Source organism: Lagopus muta, chromosome 8 (assembly GCF_023343835.1).
Source record: "Lagopus muta isolate bLagMut1 chromosome 8, bLagMut1 primary, whole genome shotgun sequence".
NCBI classification, from domain to species: Eukaryota; Metazoa; Chordata; class Aves; order Galliformes; family Phasianidae; genus Lagopus; species Lagopus muta.
In genome coordinates this window covers 9,852,033-9,873,704 of record NC_064440.1, presented here as the reverse complement: position 1 = coordinate 9,873,704, position 21,672 = coordinate 9,852,033, and the positions used below count along the sequence as shown (strand labels likewise).

The 21,672-nt window shown below is 40.4% G+C and overlaps 1 protein-coding gene across 1 annotated transcript in view; it reads right to left on the bottom strand.

The window, feature by feature from the left end:
• Nucleotides 1-21,672, bottom strand: part of ADCY5 (adenylate cyclase 5) — a 197,548-nt gene that overhangs the window by 39,677 nt on the left and 136,199 nt on the right. Inside the window, exons 4-8 of the mRNA XM_048953830.1 lie at nucleotides 17,919-18,030; nucleotides 17,621-17,748; nucleotides 13,978-14,136; nucleotides 12,814-12,955; nucleotides 3,390-3,530 (exon numbers count right to left, since the gene is read on the bottom strand). Of these exons, the coding sequence (XP_048809787.1) occupies nucleotides 3,390-3,530; nucleotides 12,814-12,955; nucleotides 13,978-14,136; nucleotides 17,621-17,748; nucleotides 17,919-18,030 (682 nt within the window). The remainder of the gene's footprint in view (nucleotides 1-3,389; nucleotides 3,531-12,813; nucleotides 12,956-13,977; nucleotides 14,137-17,620; nucleotides 17,749-17,918; nucleotides 18,031-21,672) is intronic.

Below are 21,672 nucleotides of genomic sequence, written 5' to 3'. Positions count from 1 at the left end.
GGGCCTGCGTGAACCTAATGAGGCTCAACACAGCAAAGTGCAAGGTTTTGCGCTTGGGCTGGAGGAATCCCAGGCATCCATAAAGACTGGAAGGAACAGTCCTTGAGAGCAGCCTTGCAGAGAAGGACCTGGGGGTCCTGATGGATGAAAAGCTTAACATGAGCCAGCAGTGTGCCCTTGCAGCTCAGAAAGCAAATGGTATCCTGGGCTCCATCAGAAGAGGGGTGGCCAGCAGGGACAGGGAGGTGATTGTCCTTCTCTACTCTGCTCTTGCGAGGCCCCATCTAGACTACTGTGTTCAGGTCTGGAGCCCCCCGTGCAAGAAAGACAGAGCTGTTGGAGAGGGTCAAGAGGAGAGCCACTAAGACGATCAGGGGACTGGAGCACATCCCCTACGAAGACAGGCTGAGGGAGCAGGGCTTGATCAGCCTGGAGAAAAGAAGGCTGCAGGGTGACCTCGTTGCACCTTTCCAGTACCTAAAGGGAGCCTACAAACAGGAGGGGAGTCAACTCTTTGAAAGGGTAGATAACAGCAGGACAAGGGGAAATGGTTTTAAGTTGAGGGAGGGGAGATTTAGGTTGGATGTCAGGGGGCAGTTATTTACAGAGAGAGTAGTAAGGTGCTGGAACAGCTGCCCAGAGAGGTTGTGGATGCCCCATCCCTAGAGGTGTTCAAGGCCAGATTGGATAGGACCCTGGGCAGCCTGGTCTGGTATTAAATGGGGAGGTTGGTGGCCCTGCATGTGGCAGGGGGGTTGGAGATTCATGATCCTTGAGGTCCTTTCCAACCCTGGCCATTCTGTGATTCTGTGGTATCTACATATCAGTATAAGGAAACTGCACATCACTGCAACATCACCCTGCTCCAGGCAGAGCGCTAGCTCGTGATTGCTGTTACAAACACCTGTTTTGACATTACAGGGCTAGGGGACTTCAGGTTTTAAAAAGCAAAGCTGCACAGCCTGCGGAGAAAAGACTACAGATAATTACATACAGGAGGGCTGGGGAAAGGTGGGTGACATGAACAAAGAGCACATCTTGAGGAGCTTTGAAAGCTAGTGCAGCTTACTGAGATCAATGGCATGTCATCCCAGAGGAGTGCTGAAAAAGCCTTTGTAGTTCTGCCCCCCTTCTGTCTGTCTGCACTTTGTATTTCTAAGCAGGCAGCACGCAGATTGTGCGTGCCTTTAAGCACACGTAGCATCCATGTAACACGGCATCAGAGGTGGCATACAAATGAAGTACTGTGCAAAGATAGGTGGTGCAAAGCAATGCTTACTTAGATCAGAAGCTAAGGAATTGGTTTTATGATCTGATCGATAAGATGTCCATCTAACAGACATTAAGATGGTCCCAGTCCGTAGAAAGCAGCATGTTTTTGTTCAGAATAAAGCATCTCAGAGATACAGCAGTGGGAAGTACTGTAAATAAAGATTTTTAAAAATGATTCCCCAAGAACAATAAAGACTAGTAAAAAATAAGTAATGCTATATCTGAAAGAGGTTTAAACTGGCTTTCAGAAAATAGCATGGCACATGAAACACAGACATCAGCCTCTCAAAAGAGAGCTTGCTACACGAGGCAGCACAGAAACAGATAGAGCGGGGAAAATTTTCAAAGCAGCTGAATCCATAAAAAGGTAAATATCATTACAAGGAAAGGTTGAAGACAAGAAAAGGGAAAAAGAAAAGAATCCTTTCCTCCTACTAGCTCAGGATAGTGATGTTTGTAGGACTCAGTTTGATATTTCAATAAATAATTATGTTTTTTCCAATGAAACAACCAGCTAGACATGGCAAACTGTAATTAACACCAAGAAGCACGATACTGTTTGGCATGCTCACACCTTATTTCTGAACAGGAGGATGCAAGAGCTCCTTACAAGCTATTCAAAGAAACTTACAATTATAATTATATGCTAGTGTGATTAGCTCCTCTAATAATGTCATGCCTATTGAGCACGCCCTATTGAGAAGCCCACATTAAAAAATACACTGTTCCACTGATCTGTATGCTTATGTCAGAAACCCTTATTTGAATATCCAAGAAATGAAAGAAACATTACTATGGAAATCGAGAAATTCAGTTTAGCACTGTAAAATAATATTATGATTGAATAATATTAGCACCAACTATTAATAAATGTGCCAGCATTTCCCATTATAAAACACCATATGCAATTGCCTGTAGCTATGCCAAAAATTTTAAGCTGTGAAGGTGATCCCCGTGTTAAAAATTTATCCAAAGCTTTGGTGACCTGCAACCAAACTTTGACTTCAGGCAACAAATACACGCTTTTGACCGTGTACAAAGGATCAAGACAGCATGATAAACTCGTTGCAGAAGGGCTCTGGCTTACGGTCACACTCAAGTGAACAAGAAGGAATACAAAAAAATCCCAGCACTCAATCAGTGAGTTTTGAGCTGGATAAGCAGCTGAATATCATGTATGACTAACAGAATGTGATTTGCAGTCCTCAAACAGCTTTGACATAACCAATCTGACAGATATACCCTTGCGTAACCCAGGTAAATACATTTTAATTTTGTCCTAAATTATGTTCACGTACGGAATATTAGAAGGAATTCATTTGTTTAAAACTTCATTTGAAGAATAATAAGATCACAGAACAATTTGCATACACATGCAAATTATTAAATAGGTGCTAACTATTTTTATTATTAATAATAGTCTTTAAAATAGAAACTCTCTTTTCTTAATCTTTATTGCAGGAAACAAAGATAAGATCTCTATGTAAAATAAGCCACAAAATTACTCTCAGCCCAATTGTGTTGGTAACTGGCCATTCTTCATTTTAATTCAGAAGTAATGAAGGATATAATTTATGAAATGAAGATGCCTGCTATCTTAGACCAATTAATCCATGTCCTTTATGGTGTATTCTTAAGAGTTAAATAGAGTGGTGTGATTCCTGGGACCCATGAGCATACGTGCACAGGTAGCTCAGAGGTGAGCAGCACCTGCCTGTACAATGCTAGTGAGAATCCCCTGAAAGTGCTTAAGTCTGTTATAAGCTAACAGAAATGTGTGCCACTCGCCATTTGAATGCTCGCATCACTGAGCCATTTTTGTAGCTGATCACAGCATCTCCACCAGCTTGGATGAGTTTTCAGACAAGTCAGACCAAAGCGACCAAATTTTCTGCCGTTCAGGCTTCCTTCTCCTTCCAAACCCCCTTGTGCCTCACCTCACCAGCACTACCTCCAGACGTACTATTTATTATTACTTCTGTAGTCAAAAAACCAATTTACTACCCACATTTGGAAGATGCCCTCAGGACTGCAAAAACCTTTAGACAAAGCATGGAGGGATATATAACGCTGTATGGGGAAAAAAAGACATTAATGGCCATAATGCAAGGCATTACCATTCTCTTCATCTCCTTGGAGACCTGGTGAGCTCCGAGGTGGTTGTAAAAGGGCCGTTCGACACCCCAGTGTGGCGGGTTGTGGCTGATGGAGTTGGTGCGCTGCCGGTTCATCTTGGCTATCGTGGCTTTCTCATCTTTCTGAAAGACAAGCGAGGGAGAAACGTGTGAATAGCCAACACCTTTTTCAGTAGGCACAAGCATGGCATTTTCCACACTTGAAAGAAGAGAATATCTTCCCAGACACGGCAAGCATATAAATCTTACAATCAACTGAACTGCGTAGCCGCTAAGGGCAACAGGACAAAAAAAATGGTCTCCTCTGCCCTAATGCTAGCTGCAAATATTGCCATTGGCAGCAACTTCCTTGAAGTTTGGACAAGGTCTTTGTGTTTGCTACCAGAGATGGTTTTGAATCTTGGCTGTACTGGAAGCTTACTGCAAATCTTGTACATTGCAGGTCTGAAAGGTTTCCTTAAAGCTCAATACCAACTGCAAGAGCGTGGAACTGCAGTGATTATCTTACCTTACCTAAAGACAAACTCTTTAGGGCTTGGATAACAAACAGCTAAAACCTGCCTATCACTTGGGAGAGAAAACCTATTTCAAGAGAATTGCTGCTTACATGCGTTTATGAAAACAATTAGATGAAATTGTTAATTTTGGGTTGCAGACAGTATTCAGGCATCTGGACATTAAAAAAAAAGAACCAGTTGTTTTAAACTTAGAATTTTTGTTTGTCCTGAATGACAACGTTGGTCAGCATCTGTTTTTGCCTGGAATCCACTTTACTTATCTGTTTATTTTGATTCATTGCTACTGACTGTAACTTGTACCTGTCAAGAGTTTGCAAAATACCTGGTGTTATTTCCATGGAAACCAGAGAGTTAAATGTCAAATGTTATGCTGCCTTAAATTCCTTTTCTTTTTTTTTTTCCCCAAAGGAAAGTGAAAAGAATGTTTAAACTCAGTGCTGGGGAAAACCATCCGATGGCTCAAGTATGGGAAATCACCATCTCTTTTCTTGCAAAGAAGAGAACTCCTACGACAACATTTCCCATGAGACTGCATGCTCACCATGAGGGCACCAAGGGTTTGGGGCAGGTGGCCCTGCAGGCTTGTCCCAAAGGAAACACCAGCTTCACCAATGGGATGTGTGCTCCCACACCTCCTGCCACCACAGCTGCAGCTGCCTCCATCCCCATGTCGGACCCACCGCCGCCTCAGCTGCGAGCGCTGGAAACTCCACTGCTTGGCACCAGGGAACTTCACATGAGCAATCCTGACAGGGCCACTGGATCACCTCCAGGGGAGCAGCACTTTAAGGGCTAAAAATACACGAGCATGATGCAACGCCGATGTGCAGATTTGAGCTGGTTTGAGGTTTTGGTTTTTAAAAGTCATCGCACTTCGTAGTGCTTGCAATCATTTGCAGCACTTTTTGTGGTTTCTTTTTTCATGTATGGATTTTTTTCACAATTATGCTTCTTGTTTTATACAGCGTGATGCCAGAAAACTGGTAGAAAATGTAGTTCCATTTTCTATAAGCAGATATACATTGTTGTCACTAATAAAAGTGACACTGTCAATCTATTTTATTGCAGTTTAGTGAAGGGTTTTCAACCTGAAGCAATCAAAAACTAGGCTGGGGACCTATAAAGCAAAGCACCTTGGCTTACATTGCAAATAGTTTTACATCAACAGATGATAAAAAGATACATGGAGCAGTTTTTCCCCACAACTTGGTCAATTCGCTTAAAATTTGAGAAAAGCCTTAAAGTCCCAAAATGCAATCAGATGTGCTAAGCCCTATCAGCCAGGGAGTGATCCTCCCACCTGCTTCCAGTGCAGAATGACTCTGCAGCACTACTTTTACTTCATGCCAATCACCTGATTAATGTGAAGGGAGTAAAGACCTCATACGTGTATACAGGCACATCTGCATTGAGGTAAGGTTGGGACAAATGAGTAAATACGTACTTCTGAGAGAGGTCAGGCACCATAAATTATCCATGGCCACGTGCACTCTGTGGGGGTATTTCCCCACCCCTTTTAGAAGGTTTATGTTGGATTGTGAGCTGTGTTTCAGCAATATTTCCAATCACATTAAAGCACATATATAAATAAATTGTGGATTTTCTGTTTTCCAACGTTACATGCTGTGCTACTCTGTTATCTTGGACAGTAGGACTTTGCTGTTAACATAAATACTTACTCAAAAAGCATTTATTCAAACTCTACATTTTTTAAAGTAGAGGTAATTTATTTTCTGAAAAGTAGCATATTCAGTGGCTGATGAGAATAACAGGGTCTAAAAATGAAGAACAAGCAGGATCACAACTTTGGTTTGGAAATTTATGAGGATCCCTACACTGTTCCCTCCTGCCTATTGGCAGTATGAGAATACCTTGCACACAGTGCTCCCTAAGGCATAACGAAGCAGGAAGGAAGAATAAAAAGAAGGAACAGAAGACACCTTATAGTCTTACTCGTCACAAGTACTACCAATAACAGGAGCAGGTGCAAAGGTTTCTGACAGCAATGTGTTTTTCAGATTTGAAGTGGCTGCACTTCAGAAGATGTGGGAACTTTTCAAATCTGAACTCACGAGGAGCCTGTAAAATTGTATTCCCAGAGGTTTTGTTCCGTTCCCACCACCAGTTCCCACACACTAAGCTACAGTAATACTATAGCAGAACTGCAGAAGTAGCTGGGATTTTCTTACAATTATCAATTGCATTAAGCATGCCTGTTACTTCTTCAGCGTATGATTAGATTTTCCAAATTATGCAATCACTATCAGTACAACAAAACAGTGATGCTGAGAAGGGATCAAGCATTTCTCATTCAGCTACCTATTCTGCCTTAAACTGTCTTGAAATCCTACTGGTATGAATGGTGTTTCTTGCAGTAATACATGGTCTAAACACTGCGTTCATAAATCTGGGGAGTAGAACCCCACAGAGTCGTGATTAAATTTGTTAAATTGGGGCATCAACATGTTAGACTGATGGTGTTTTAGAAGAGTCACATGCTCAGCATTTAAATGACCATTCTGTTTCTTCAGCTGGATGCAGTTCCAGGACGCTATTTGAAAAAGAATGGGAATTGTTTTTCTAGGAGTTACAGCCAAAGTTTTGTTGAGCTGTTTCAAGGCCATCATCAACAATTCTTTCTGAAACTGTTGTGTACCTGCTATTGTTAAAAGAAACGCCCATATTTACTGTGACTGAAAGGCCTTAGAAATAAATAAACATTTTTTCAGTTGGCTGCCTTTGAGCACCCAGCGCAGTGTTTAGTCAGCAGTATTGCTCATCTGTTGACAGTCACGTTTGGTTTCCACCTGTGTTCAAAGCAAAGCATTTCCCCAGTCTTCTGGCATTTTTGAGGGCTATAAAACTAACCATGATCCTAATGTGCTGTTAAAATCTTATTCACCTTAAATTCAGACCCAGTTCCCACTCTACCAAACACATACTTCTGCACCCTTCTGAGAGTAAAGACTGTACCAGTGACTAGAATTGATGTGCTGGTTCTGCAGATCAACTAGAGTGGCACCTGTCCTCAAAGAAAAACAAAAGTTGGCCATAACCACTAAGTGATGTGCTCCTACCCAAATGCCAGAAGCTCAGGCAAAATAAGGACTTGGGATCACAGAATCATTAAGGTCAGAAAAGAACACTAAAATCATCCAGTCCAACTGCCAGCCCATCACCACCCTGCCCACTAAACTCTCACTACTGGATACTGCTATAATTAAATTCAATACTCTAAGAATAGCAGGGATGTGCTGGAATAGCAGTAATGACCAGGACAGAGGTTTTGAATAAAAGGAAGGCAGATATAAAAGCCAAGAGCTGAGGTACAGAGCCATGTGGTAGGAGTGCCACAGTCTGCACAGTAAATCTAGAAGTATAACATGAATAAACCAAAATCATTCTGCTGAAGGATGAAGAAGTCGTACTGGGTAATTCTAGGCAGTTTGTTACAATGCCTTGGGGCTAAGTTTGGGAACCAGTAATGATCTGCATAACAGTGTTAGCAACTTTAACTGATAATTCTCTGTTTATCTGGAAACAGTGGTTTTTCAGATAAAGAATGAAGAAGCAAAGCCAGTAATAGAGGAAGGGTAATGAGATTTCCTGCATTTATTTCATGCAAAGGTATGAAGTTCAAAAGAAATATATATTCAAACAAGTAAGAAAAGAATAGTGAATTAGGGTAGAACTCACCCTATGTAATTACCCTATGTAACCCCAGGGAAACAGATATTCAAAAATCTACATCATTCCAGAACCAAAGGAACAAACTGTTTCTCTTTTCAGATAATCAGTGCTGCCGCAGTCGAGGCAAAAAGGAACAGGGATCATAAGGGTAGGGTTGTAAACAGAAAACATGACAGAAATTGGAAGCAAAACTTAAAATGTAATGTGCTGAATGCAGATGGACGACCTCCATCCCAGATCTCTGCAAAACTGCCAAATTCAATTTCAGTTCTGGTAAGAGATACTTTTAATAACTATTTAGTCAGGGATCATGACACTGAACTGTAGAGCAGTGAATGCTGGCTTGGATTAACAGCCATGAGAGCATCCAAGCTTTTCTAAATAGAAAAAATACATTAACTGTCCCTGAACTTGTTTTTTTTTCCATAGAGCATTTGAGAGAGAGCTGTGCTGGGGACTGAGGATAAGGCTGTGGGGGAACTAGAAGCTGGGAGAAGAGCTGGCTTATGGTGAAAAAGCAAGAGATGACTTTGAGGGAAGACAAATTAGGCTGGATGAAATTCACTGAGAGAGTTGCTCAGTGATTAGTCTTGGGGCATATTTAAAAAATATTTTCCTTACCAAATCAGGCACCAAGTGCAGCACTGTTGGACTTTGTAAAGAGAAGTGGTGAAAATATTTGACTGATAAGGGAAAAAGATATCAGACAGCACTGGACATTTGAGAGCTGACATAGCAGAAATGGGATATTCCAATCTACAAAACTCAGAATCATTCCTTTAGAGGTTACAGTAAAAAATGTCACTTCATTATCAGGAATTACATCCATCCATCACAGAACAACTATGAGACTCAGAGGTAACACAGCTGTGGAAGAGCTAATGGCTTTCCTTGCTGATTGGGAAAACTGAGTTTGTTAGGAGAACCTTGGATTCTCTTCTTCATTGCAAGAAAAAATTAGAATAGTTTGTCTTGGGATTGAAAAGGTTGAGAGGGACAGAGAATTGTGTGCAAGAATTGAGTGATATATGCATATTGCCCCAAGTAGCACTGAGGTAGATTTGATGGCTCAAGAAATTCTTTCTAGTTACATTTTTCTGTCTACATTATAGGTTATATCTATCCTTGCATTCCTTACATAGTTTAATAAATTGTGCCTTTCTTACATACATTAAGAAACTGGTCTCCATGTGGAGTCCAGCAGCGAGTGGTGTTCTTCAGGGGTCAAAAAATAAATTGGAAACAGCAATCAAAACCTTTTATCTGCTCAAGTCACTCCTGCTTTGGGCTATCCAAGAAGCAGTTCTGACACACCGCTTTTTTTTCACAGGGAAGTGTTTATCCACAAGAGCATCAATAGCACAGGACAGTGCAAACAGAAAGGTGAAAGCAGATCTTATTGATGAGGAAAGAGAAACCTAAGCAGACAGTATTCCTAAGGTTTTGCAGTTTATTCTTTCAGTAGAAATCAATTCTTGTGCACATCAGAAGGAAAACAAGCACTACACTTTCAGCTGTAGAAAAAAAGTTGAAGTAATTAAAATCTAGCCATATATTTTTTTTCTCCAAAACAACTAAATATATTCCAGTTAACAGCATTCTTAAGAAAAAAAAAAAAAAAAGCTATTTTCAAAGAAGGAATTCTGATTCCTGGAACAAAAAATACTGCATAAATGTTTCTCCTGTTTAACCTGTGCCAAAGAAATAGCATTAACATAATGAATTAATTTAATGGCTGAAAACGTAAAGTAAACAATAAAAGACAGGAAGTTTAAAGTTATGACTCCCCATGGCAACAGTATGCAGAAAAGGTCTGACAGTAAATGCTGACATGACATGCATTCACTGGAACTCGTGAGGTTGTTGGGTTTGGATGGCCATGGGACAGATGGACAAGGTATTCAGGCGATTCCAGGGGGCCTGTGTGAGCTGGGCTATAGCTCAGGCAGCTAAGTGAGTCACCTATGCATCTACTCTTGACACAAAATAAAGCATCCTCACTGTTAGATCCTCTAGAACAAACCTTTAATTAAACTGCATTTCTTTTTCCTCCCCCCCCACCCCCCCCTTTTTTTTTTTATATTCTTTGATTCATTTCTTAACATATATATTAATAATTGTGTGGATTCATTTAGCTTTTCAATGGAGTTCTCTCACAACACAGAAGAGACAGAATTAGGAAATTAAATTTGATTATTTATATGCAAAAAACCAAAAAAACCCAAAAAAACAACAAAACTGCCCCATGCATTGCTGCCTTAAGATATTAATATCCATCTAAAGTCAATAACAGTATTTTCCCAACCATATCAGAATGTGCAGGTGTGAGAGATGTTCAGAATTTAGGCTCAATCAAACCCAGAGACCAATCATGAGAAGTACCACCTTCAAAAGGCCAATGTTTCAGAAGGACACAGCGTTTAAGCGGAAAGAAGTCTCGCAATGCCAATTGCAGCTAAGTAGTTTGTGCTTTCTGAAAGGACATCAGAATTGTGAGGTATGGTGCAGATGTACCTGATCACACCTGAAGTAACAGCAGGGTTTTAATATGGAGCCTTCAAGCATGAACTTGCACTGCTTGAACTAATAATGTAATTTCAAGGTTAAGAGCAGACTCATCTACTACACGTGGACAAGAGCTTTCACTCTGCAAGAAGTTGTTATGAAGGGAAGGCAACTGGCAACTGCCTGATCAAAGCATATGTTAGAACATCTTCATCACCTTGCAGAAACCAGAATCCAAGGGACAATATTGCAGTATCCATCAAAAAACATTCTTAGCAAAACCTGACATAAGTTACACCCTGGAAGGGACAAGATTTTAAACAGGTATTCTTCTTCATCTAGTGGCATAACCAGCAGAACAGATTGAAAGCCATGTGAACAGAGGAAACACAGGGTATGGGAAATGTTCCCCTTGTCCTTGCCTAGGCCTAAGAGGGTGAAAATTCAGGCAAACATGATTTATGCTCTCTCCAGCAGAAGAGATGCTGTTAGCTAGGATCACAATGGCATGCACAGAGAGCTCTCTAATGAAAACCCTACAGCTTGTGTTTGAGGACTGTAGGAACCCAGACACAACTCATAGGAACCCATGACTAAGTTAAGTAAACTCTTTATGGTCATTACTGGAACAGACACAAATGAAAACCTGGCTAAATACATTACAGGAAGTCATCAAAGTCAAGCAGAAATGGAAAGTAAAAGTGAAGTGCTACAAATTCTCCCAACATCCAGCAAAATATTCACGGCAGACCAAGCTGGCTATTTCAGAAAGCTTTTCTCGCTTCTGATCTCCCTATTAGGTGAAAATGAATTTTCAAGGAAGGAGAGAACTTGCAACTAATCGCAAAGGGAGAGAAAATGGCTATGGAGAAAGAAATCTGCAGTCGCATGAGCAAACCAGGAGCCCCTCAAGCTCCAAGAATTACAATCTATGACCTTGGGTAGCAATTTCTTTATGTTTCAATTTAGCACAAAAATTACATAGATCATGAGCATGTCCCTATTCTCAACTCTGGGGTGCAGCATGTATAAGCAGCATTACAGCAGTGCATGGAGACTTCAGCTACTACTTAACAAAGCTGTAACACAGATAAAGTGGTGAAAGAATGGGGAGGGGGGAACATTTTATTTTACATATAGAATGGAATCCTAGTATCTCTTTATCCAGTCTCCTAGTCATAAGGTGCTCTCTGTTCAAAAACAAAGTCAAGTTCTACATGCTATGGGTGTCTGCTAAGTGTTTTCTTTCTGCAAGGAGCAGAATCCTGATGTTTCCTTAATTTTTCCCTTTCTCTCCAAAAACCTTCTGTTCTCCACAAGAAGATGCAGACAGGGAGGTGACTGAATGATTTAACAAGTCAGTATAGCTTCTCCACCCCTGGAGAAGGGGCCTGGTAAAGGGTACTGTGGTTTATGTTCTTGAATGTACCCAGAAATGAAGAAGTGGCTTAGGTATGAATATCAGCTGGTCCTCTGACAGGCAGTGATACTCAGGAAACAATACACTTGTACTGCAAGCTCTAATCTTCTTTTGAAGATTGACAATTGTTAATGAGATTTATTGCATGAGCAGATAGAAACCAAAACATCAGCTTCTTCCTTTAGGAGATGATAAGGGTTTTTCTTAAAGATTTTTCATACAATATTCATTCAGGAAATTTGAGGCTTCCATTCTCTCAGGAAATGAGGCAGTGGTAACCAAGTAGTTCTGTATGGGTGTTACAGATATTCATAGCAACCATGCTATTGGAACTGGTTGCAAATAGTTTAGTCACACAATTGCCACATTTATGGCTCTAGGTAGATTCAATTGATCTTTGATTCAGAAACATATGACATGATTTTCTGTTGAGGCCAACATTTATATGCCTGTCTGTACTATGAGTAGGAAAGCAGTGTCTATACTGCAGAAACTGCTTAGAGAAATATTATTGGGTAGGCTCATTTAGGTGATCAAAAATGTTTTTTTTTTTCTAGTACTAACGTTTACCGTTGCTTAAAAAATACAAACTAGTGTTAATATCAACCTAATTTCTGTCATGTCCTAAAAAGCTATATATTGGCTGAAGTCCATTTGAGTGTGACTTGATGCAAGTTCAAACAAGCAGTGCCCTAATAGCATTATTTTGTGCAGTTTGATCTGTGTCATAGCAATAGCTATGATCTCATCCCACTGTCACAGTGTCATTCATCGTTGCAGGGGGTCAGATTTTCCCATCTTCAGAAGCAAAGGCTGAAAAGTCATGATAAGAATTGCTCTAAACATTATGTTTGTGGCAATACAGTGAGCCAGTGGACAAAAACCTACTTGTTTTTATCTGTTGCTTTAAGAACTTGCACAAGTATCAAATTTAATAGGGGAAAAAAAAAAAAAGAGCAAATCCATACGAAAACCATCCTTAAAAATGATTTTTAAAATAACCCAGGACACATTTTGATACAAATAGGAAGTACTTGATGGAGTACTTGATGGAGCTTTGCAGAAGCTGGCTAGACTCCATTCTACACATGCAGAAGTTCGGGAAGAAGAGAGTGAAATCGGAATTTTTGCCACTGAAGGTCAGATGGTCAACTGCCTTGTACACAGAGTCCTCACTCGTCTAAAATAGCTAGTGCTTGCTCTGTTTCAATGTGTTGGAGACCACCTAGTTGTTAAAAGTATCTTAAACTTGCCTTTGTTTTCATGACCTTACCCGTTTCTGGCTGCACCGTACAATCAAGAAGGTCTCGATGCTGTGCTCCTTCAGATAAGCATTGCGCTCCCCTCCAAAGCCCAGCTCCACCTCGTAGTCTCCATTGAGATAGTTCAGGGTTGCTTTCGTTATATGGATGCGTCTTACAGGAGACAAAAGATAAGACAGTTTGTATGCTTGAGAAATTATCATCTGTCTATAAGTCAGTTCCTGTCAGCAACAGACTACATGTCCCGTAACAAACCAGCAAAAAACCCCAACTTATTCAGCCATGCCACTTATAGATGTGTATCAGAAGTTCTGTCTGTTTTAGAGGAAGCAGGGAAGGAGACAAACTCTTAAGTGAGAAGCATGTTACACATTCATTTATAAGCACATCCTTAGATCCAATGCCTTGATCATTCTAACAGATATATATATATTTTTGGCACATACAGACCCTTTAAAGTCTATTTAATGGGCATATGTAATACATATTGGAGCAAGTATCTTTTTTTATTGCATCCCTTTAGGCACTGGTACAAGAGTGCCCTGTAGAGGTAACCCATTGAGTATCATAGTCTTGCACGTTCTTCCAGCACACAGGTAAGTTGTTTAAACAGACATGGAAAGTTGTTTTGAGTAAATATCTCCCAGGGACAGAGTGGCAGCAAGTCAGACTTCTTCTGGTCCAAACAGTTGTGAAACAAGAACTGATTGTGCTCTCTCAAAGGAGAGTTTCAAAACAGAAAGCGAGACTGAAACAACTTTTCTCATAACATCCAACAACAAATGGAATGCTCTCCAGCAGGTGTCGTTGACATACAGCCACGTTCTTTGGAACCATAGCCAGCTCTGCCAGTGTTCACACAGACCTGTTCTTTTCCACTGTAGCTATCAGCTTTGTTTCACTTCAGCTTTCAGAGAAGGAATTCAGTTCTTACCAGAGAAGGATATACCCATGTTGGGAATTTGTAAACTTTCTGTAACCTAACACATGTATATAGACAACTGAATAACCTTGCTAACATCTGCGTACATTTAGAAAACTATAACCACAGCTGATTTTACAGCAGGTATACAGACTGTCAAAACCTCTTTCCCCCACTTCCACACCTCTCTGGGAAGTGTCAGACACGAAAACAACACCCAGGTGAGCACGATGGCTTTGATGAGGCAACTTACCCAGCTTTGCCCCCTGCTTCCATGTGGTTGGCTAATGTAACATCATTCGACCACACATCGAACTGCCACTTCCTAAGGCCCAAGACCCCACAGTGAACTCTCCCGCTGTGGATTCCAACCCTCATGTTGACATTTACTCCTGTCACCTCCCGGACTAATCTGAAAAAAGATATAGGAAAAGAGACATCACTAAGAACTGCAGTCAGTGGCAGAGGCTTGCACCCAGAACACAAACATCCATCCTGACCTATATATTATTCATGCATACACACAGTGCTGCTCATCCACAGGACAACAAAACAAAACCAGATAGACTGTACTGTATTTGGATGGCCTGACTGACCAAGCAGAGCACTAATAAGATTATAGGACCCCTTGGAGTAAATCCATGCCCTCTGAACTCACAGAAAAATCATGAAAAAAATCTTTGGGAACAGTGAAAGGAGTAAAGCATTGGTCTCTGATTTCCATACCAAAGCTGGACATAACCTGCCAGCACTTAGACTCATTAAGACTAATAGCATGTTTCAGAGAGAAAAAGGAAATGATTTCAGAGATCTTAATTTGTCTGTATGGCACCATGCACCAACTGCTCCATAGATGAAACATGATATGTGTGTGAAATACCCTATTGGCACTGGAAAGCTTGAATGGGTCTTAGAGCTACAGTCAGAGCAGCAAAACCAGAGAACCACATCTATTGCAGTTACTCTAAACAGGCTGCTACAAATACTCAAGTTCTGATTTTAATGAGGTCTTGGATGTTCTATTTACTCCCCAAATGACTGCTGGAATACTTTGTGGGTTTTGCCCTTTTAGGGCAAAAGTTAACTTCAAGATTTTTCACATGAAACATATATTCAGGAATGTGGGTAGGGGAGAGTCTTGATGAAGCCATCAGAACAATTCTGCTTCTCATTATTGCTGGTCAATGGCACCATTTCCAGAATGCCCGTGTTCCATGGGGAAATTCACCCACATCACACAGGACAGTCCTTTCCTTTGAGCTGTTAGCACGTTGCAGCATGAAGTCATACTTTGTACCTACTACATTTCAGACTCTTTGGTCTTCAGGGTCTTATTACTCCTTACACCATCTTGGACACATAAGTCCTCCCAATTTCCTAACATCAACACAGAGCTAATATTTAACTTTATCTATTGAAAACGATGATTAAAGATAGACCAATTCTGGATTCTAATTCACTCCTCACAGTGTAATGCACCCCTTAAAAGGATGTTCAAGACCTTTCTCTTTGAAACAGCTCCTACCCTACACTTAGAATACCGTTCTGCTTATAATCTCTATCTTCCGATATTTCATTATCTACTTGCTAAACCAACATACACTGTTTTAATAAAAATAACAAACGAGTTCATAAACAAGTTGCTGAGAGTCCCTAGAAGTGAAGGGAAGCTCCATAGAGATAAGGTACCACTGAAAGAGCTTGAACTACATCACTTTGGGAAGGATTCGGAACTGGAGTCATGAAAATGCAGCTGCAGCCATAAGCTTTACAAGGACAACAGCAGCTGTAATATGCATGCAGTGCTGGGGAGGGAGGAGGAACACACTGCATGACAGCCACAAAGCTCACTGCACCCTATGCCAAGCCATGCTGTTGACACAGGACAAGGGTACTTTTCCCAGGTCATGGATGAGAAGGTGATTTTCATCAGACTCTGCAGCAAGCAAATAAGCTTTGTTACCCTTCATAAACAGAAGGAACTGCTTTTGTTATCTTTCCGTTTTTTAGATTTATATCAGGAATACAATGAATTTCTGATCTGCTCTTGTTGTGTACAGATGAAATAGGCCTACAAGCAGGTCCTAATGCTGGTGAACCCCGCAGTTTAATGTTCAGTAGATATTTGTTACCTAAATTGTGAAATCTCTTATGACCCTTAGGGTAGGTGGAGGATAGGAAAGCAGGGGGAAGGAAAACAGCAACACCTTCCAGACTTATTAAAAGATAACACTGTTAAACGCATTCATTCCAGAGCAAGTGGGAAACCAGTTTCAAAGGCTGCTGAGGAGCTATTTTTAAGCAAGCATCAAGTGCACTTCAGCTCTGTTTATTTCAAGGAGAGGTGGGGTGTAGCTAATCAATGAAGTCTAGACATCTGAGGTGTTACTCAGCCTTGTGGGGGTTGCGTGTCAAGGTCTATGGATTTCATCAAGTCAGCTACTCCAAAAAGTGAGACTTTTCTGGTTAATGTACACAGAATTCTCTTCATAGGATTGGTTCAGTAAGAACCTTCTTGTGTTTGACAAGACACTTTGTCACCTGCCACTTAACTGTACTTCATGTGGAATAAATAGCACCCTTCCAAGGACTACTGAAAACTAGTTACTTACAACTCTTTTTATTTTGCATCTTGCATGCAAAGCCCAAAAGGAGGCTAGTGCAAAGTATTAAGAGTTTAGACCAGATAAGAGCTAGTAATAACGTACATTGTTGCAAAACAAGGAAATGCTGCTGCCTATTGCTTTTTTAATAGGCTCTCCTAGTTGAAAACAGTGCTCTTCAAACTATGAATTTGTGTTGAGAAAATGATGCTGAGAACTGTGGGTGTCTATTTACATTTTTGCAGAAATCCAAATTATAAGGATGTACTGTATCAAGCTCAGACTACGTAGCTCTAGTCTTTCCCAAGATTAAGTGAAATCTCAATCTACTTACTGAGGAAAATGAGAAGAGTACTGCATAGAGACATCTCTGCTAGTACTGCAGATATTTTAGAAGATGCTTTCACAAAGAAAAATATAGAAGAGAAAGGAAAAAGATGCAGATTCTCTAGGCAGCAAGGATGGTGTAGATATCAAGGTCTGCTCAGTTACCATTCAAAGCTGAATGAACTTTGTGCCTAAACTTGCATGCACTCATCATGACCAAACAGATCTCATTTTCCCACATGCTGAAAGTACTGGCATGTGAGAGCTTACATCTGAAGCAATCACTATTCAGTATTGCTTGTGATCCTCCAAGTAATATTACTAGACAGAGGTCTCATGTTTGTTACTTCCCAAAGACAGTGGTGGTCTGGACAAACACAGAACAAAAATTCAAAAGAAAAATCCTAAAATGGAGATGTAAGTAGAAATAAAGTAAAAAAAGCATCATGGATATGTCTCTGTGTCAGACCAACCTTGTCGGTTTCCTCGATAATTTGTCTAAAGTCAGAAAGTGCTGAATCTGATCTACTTGGTATCAGGACACATGAAGAAGCTTAACTAGAAAAAGACAGACCTTAGCAGAGGAGTTGTACCATGAGTAAAAAGCTGGTTCAAAGACAGATAAGTACAGAATGATTGAAATTTAATAAAGTTATTATTAATTCTTTGATTTCACATTTCTGTTATTCACTGGAATCCTTTGGGAATGAGACTTCCACCAGTGATGGTAACCTTTGCCACTGTCATCAGGAGATGGAGCTCTGATCTCCACATGGCTGTAACAGATTCAAGCACCTGTTTTTCTGTGTGAAACCTTCACTGCATTTTGTTATCTTATTCCAATTGGACTCTACAGCCATCAATCCCCTGGCTTAGTTGTCTTGCTGCAATGCATGGAATATCTAACTGGAAGTGAATCTTCTTGCTATTTGTTCTGAAATTCTCCATGGGGAATATGGTACTTACGAGATGGCCTCTATCATATCCATTCCCATTTCAACACAGCAGTGTGCATGGTCAGCTCTTGCTTCTGGCAACCCAGACACACAGTAATAGCAATCACCCAGGATCTTGATACGCAAACAGTGGTTCTCCTAAAAAAAATAATAATAATAAAGGAGAGAGAAGCATTCAGCTTATATTCATGCTTGCAATAGCTTGCCTTTTAGGGCAGAGAATATTTACAGAAATCCAGTGAACCAGCACAGTATGTCATTCTTGCAACAGGAAAAAAAATATATCAGAATTATAAAAGAAAACTTACAGCTGCTAGCTTATCAAATCTGGCAAAGAGCTCGTTCAGCGTCATGACCAGCTCCTGAGCAGTGCACTGGGAGGCCAGACTTGTGAAACCCTCTATGTCTGCAAAGAGGATGCTTGGGAAAAAAAGAGAAGAAAAAAAAAATGAAAGTGTCATAAATTTGTTGCTGATATTTGTGTAAGCTCTGGGGTAGAAGTCCTGGGTTGGGTAGACATGTGAAATAGGGGTGTCCCAGCCCTAAAGGAGCAACCTCTACAGAGTTTAGAAAGGGCTGAAAACCCACAGCCTTTCTTTCTCCCACCTCTGCTCTGTGACAGAAAATGTATAGTATGTTGGGAACCAGAGGTTCTGGATAAAGCTACCAACCATTATTAACAGCTAGGCTCTCTTACACAATGCCTAGGGCAGCTTAGCACACTTACCCTTTTCTTCACATTCCTGCATCTGTCAGCTCAATAACATTGCCTAATTCTCAACCCCACTGTAGGAAAACCACACACCTCTACCCCCTCCCCCCAAAGTGCAGCCACAACATAAAGTTCCTATAATACACAGAGCCTCAGAAATTATTCTGTCTCAGAAACAATTACAACACTGAAAACACTGATTTGCAAAGAAAGCCATCGTGCTGCATTTGAAGCTGTTCAGCAAAACAAACACCAGATTCTGTCCATACAGACCTGAAACAGACAGCATTTATATATGCATGCATATTGATACAAACATAAAACTCATAAGTCACATATTATTGTATTTAAACTTTTAATAGTAGCTGATTTCTTCTTTGAAGCTACAAACTGTATTTGAATGAAAAGAGAAATTAAAAACGTAAATAACAATCACTTCAAAATTGTTTCTTCCTTGTAAAATAAAATTCTGACGTGTTTTCAGCAATTGCAAAAACTGTGATTTCATGGTAATGTCTTCAGACAAGAAGCAAAGACAAAAATACCCAAAACATTTTCAGAGGCATTTTTTGCAAAAATCCCAAAACACTTTTAATTCTGGCATGCTTTTCATGCTCTTTTTCTACATTTCAACTCCAATAAATCACCAACCATAGCACATTAAATATTTATTTGCTGGTCAGGCTGACGTTAAATTGTACAAGAAAAATACAAAAGAGGAACGCAGGGATGTCTGAATGAAAATATACTTTGCCATTTTTAAAAACACTTGACAAAATATACACAAAATATATCAGTGTTTCGCATATTTACAAACAGAAGCAAACTTCCCAAAGAAATACACTTGAAACCTACTGAAATCTTCAAGATGGTTATATTGCTCTCTAAGCAACTTAAGTATGTTTTCTTATGCAATGTAGAAATAGGAAATTCATCCAGCCTCAGTAGCAGTAACAAAATGTATCTTGTTGCAAGCTGAAAATTTACGTAATGCTACTGTAACATGACTGCTAAGTTTTCAAGAGTGGACTATGTGTCACCCATGAAAGACAAAATAGATGTAATGCGTAAAATCAATGCAAACCCATCCATTCAGAGGGATGGGGATTTGTTCCTATTCCAGCATAAGGCAAGTAGCAAATTCTTCACTTGAGGACATGTTCACACTCTGCTTTTGTGTGTGTGTTAAAACAGGAGAAGCATTGAGCAAACAGCGCAATGTGACATTGGGTATATCTGAAAACTCTACACAGGGATACCCTGAGCCACCTCCTCATGCCCCATTCAGAAAATCACTGCCTCTGTAGTGCCCTAATAAACATGGATAAATGACTGAAGGCTGACCCCTCCTTTCACCATTACCATCCTACCAGATAAATGCATCAGATTTTCCCAGAGTTAAACTGCAGCAGTACTTTCAACTAGGTAAATGAAGAAATCAATGGAGACCTATGGAGCCAACCTATACACAGATTCACGGCCTTTTAAATTTAAACTACCTGATTACAACATTTTCTGAAACTTCCAACCTTCTGCAACCAACCAATACATTGATTCTTGTTTGAATTCAGTAGCTACTCCTTTGGGTTGACCCTATAGTCTCAGACTTCCAAGGACAGCTGCAGGCCCACATGCAGCACTCTGGCCAAGTTCTTGAAAACTGCAATTATAAGCAATTACAAATGGGTTTATTATGATAACAAAGCCTTGAAAAGTTGCAAGATGGGACTCGAAAATGCATTAAGTGCATGAGCCAGAAGCAGTGTTTGAAAGTTAATTTTGTCTGATGCCTCTGTTAGAAAGCCAACATTTATCCCATCAGATGCTTCTCTGGGTGAGTGTTTTGTTTGAGGAAAGAGGAGTGCATAAAGTAATTTTAACAGAGTCAGCTTGATCATTTTGGAGAGGGAAGTCAAGGAAAAGTATGTTTGGTTTATCTAAAGTAAAGGAATGACTCGGTTCTTTTTTAGATGCTTCCAGTCTCCTCAGAGTCTTCAACATGGACATGGTGTTAGGCAATAAGGGAAAGAGCTCCATCCAGCACGTGAGTTTTGCTGTTTATACGAAAACCTACTTTAGAATTGGTTACATATTAAGTAATCCCTTCACATGACTTTGCACTTTGTGGTTAACAAAAAGGCATCTATCTGACTGACCATGGTGCCCTCTTCCATGTCTGCTGAGTAACACAGCGGTAGCAGCTAAACACTGCAGATTAGAAACAGATTAAGACCTCTGCAAGCACCTGTCTAAGCAACTGAGCCATCAGAAGATGCTACCTGGGATCTCATTGTCCATTTTGCAGCACAAAGGCTGCAGGGGACAGAAAACATCTTCAAGGCACAGAAAGGAGAGGGCAGTGATCTGTGTTTAGCCAGAACTTTTCTTTAAAAAGGACCCTGTAAGGTCTCCTTGCACATGCAACGCACTGACACTGCAGGAACATCTCCCACTCCTGCAATTTCATTGTACTGAGACCACAAGCCTTCAGCACAAAGCTTCTCCCCTACCCCTAGGTCTCTGCCCACAGCTCAGTTCAGACTTCCATTTCAGACTACCTTTAGTAATGAGAAGACTGCTGCTACTGATGGATGATTGTAATGAAGGGCACAAACCGACTATTTGTCAGTCTTCAGAGGTCAAGGCATTTCCTTGCTGGTGGGAGCACAGTGCCAGTAATAAGCCTTCCTTGTGCCAAAATTTGGGGTAAATGACAGTGGTCAGCAGAAGGTCAAATGACATAATTCCTACAGTTATAAAATAATGTAAGATAAGTGAGTGGTTTAGAAGTAGTATTACATGAAGCTGACTGGAAGGGATTGACGACACAATCTGCAGTCTGGGCTTCAGCAACTATTATCAGCAGAGGGTCCCAGTCCCTTCTGGAAGGCTATTACTGTGTGGAAAAACCAGTTTCACAAGTAATTAAAGTGTTGTAATGGCTTCAGAGCTCTTGATATATTTTCCACTTCATCACTGACTTCAGTTATCATCTGATTTGGGTTTTGCCCAGCACTAACTAGAGTATGGCCTCAAAAAAAAACAACATACCTAAAATAGTTCTGGGAAGGAAGGGCAAGAGAAGGGGAGTTAACATTGATTTTACTAGGTTTTTAAAAAATTATTTATGTTTAATTTAGGTTGAAAAGTACCACAGATTGTGTTACAGGGTAGAGGTGAATACTTTCCTAAGTTCCTATTTCAGCTCCTATTTCCAGCAAGGACTGACTCAAGACTTCATAGCTGCACAAGGCAAGCTGAGCTTTGTGGCTGTTGCCCTATGTGGCTCATGACACTGGTGGAGAAGAGAGATGAGGAGGAGCTTGAGAAGCTTCCAGATCCTGTCACCA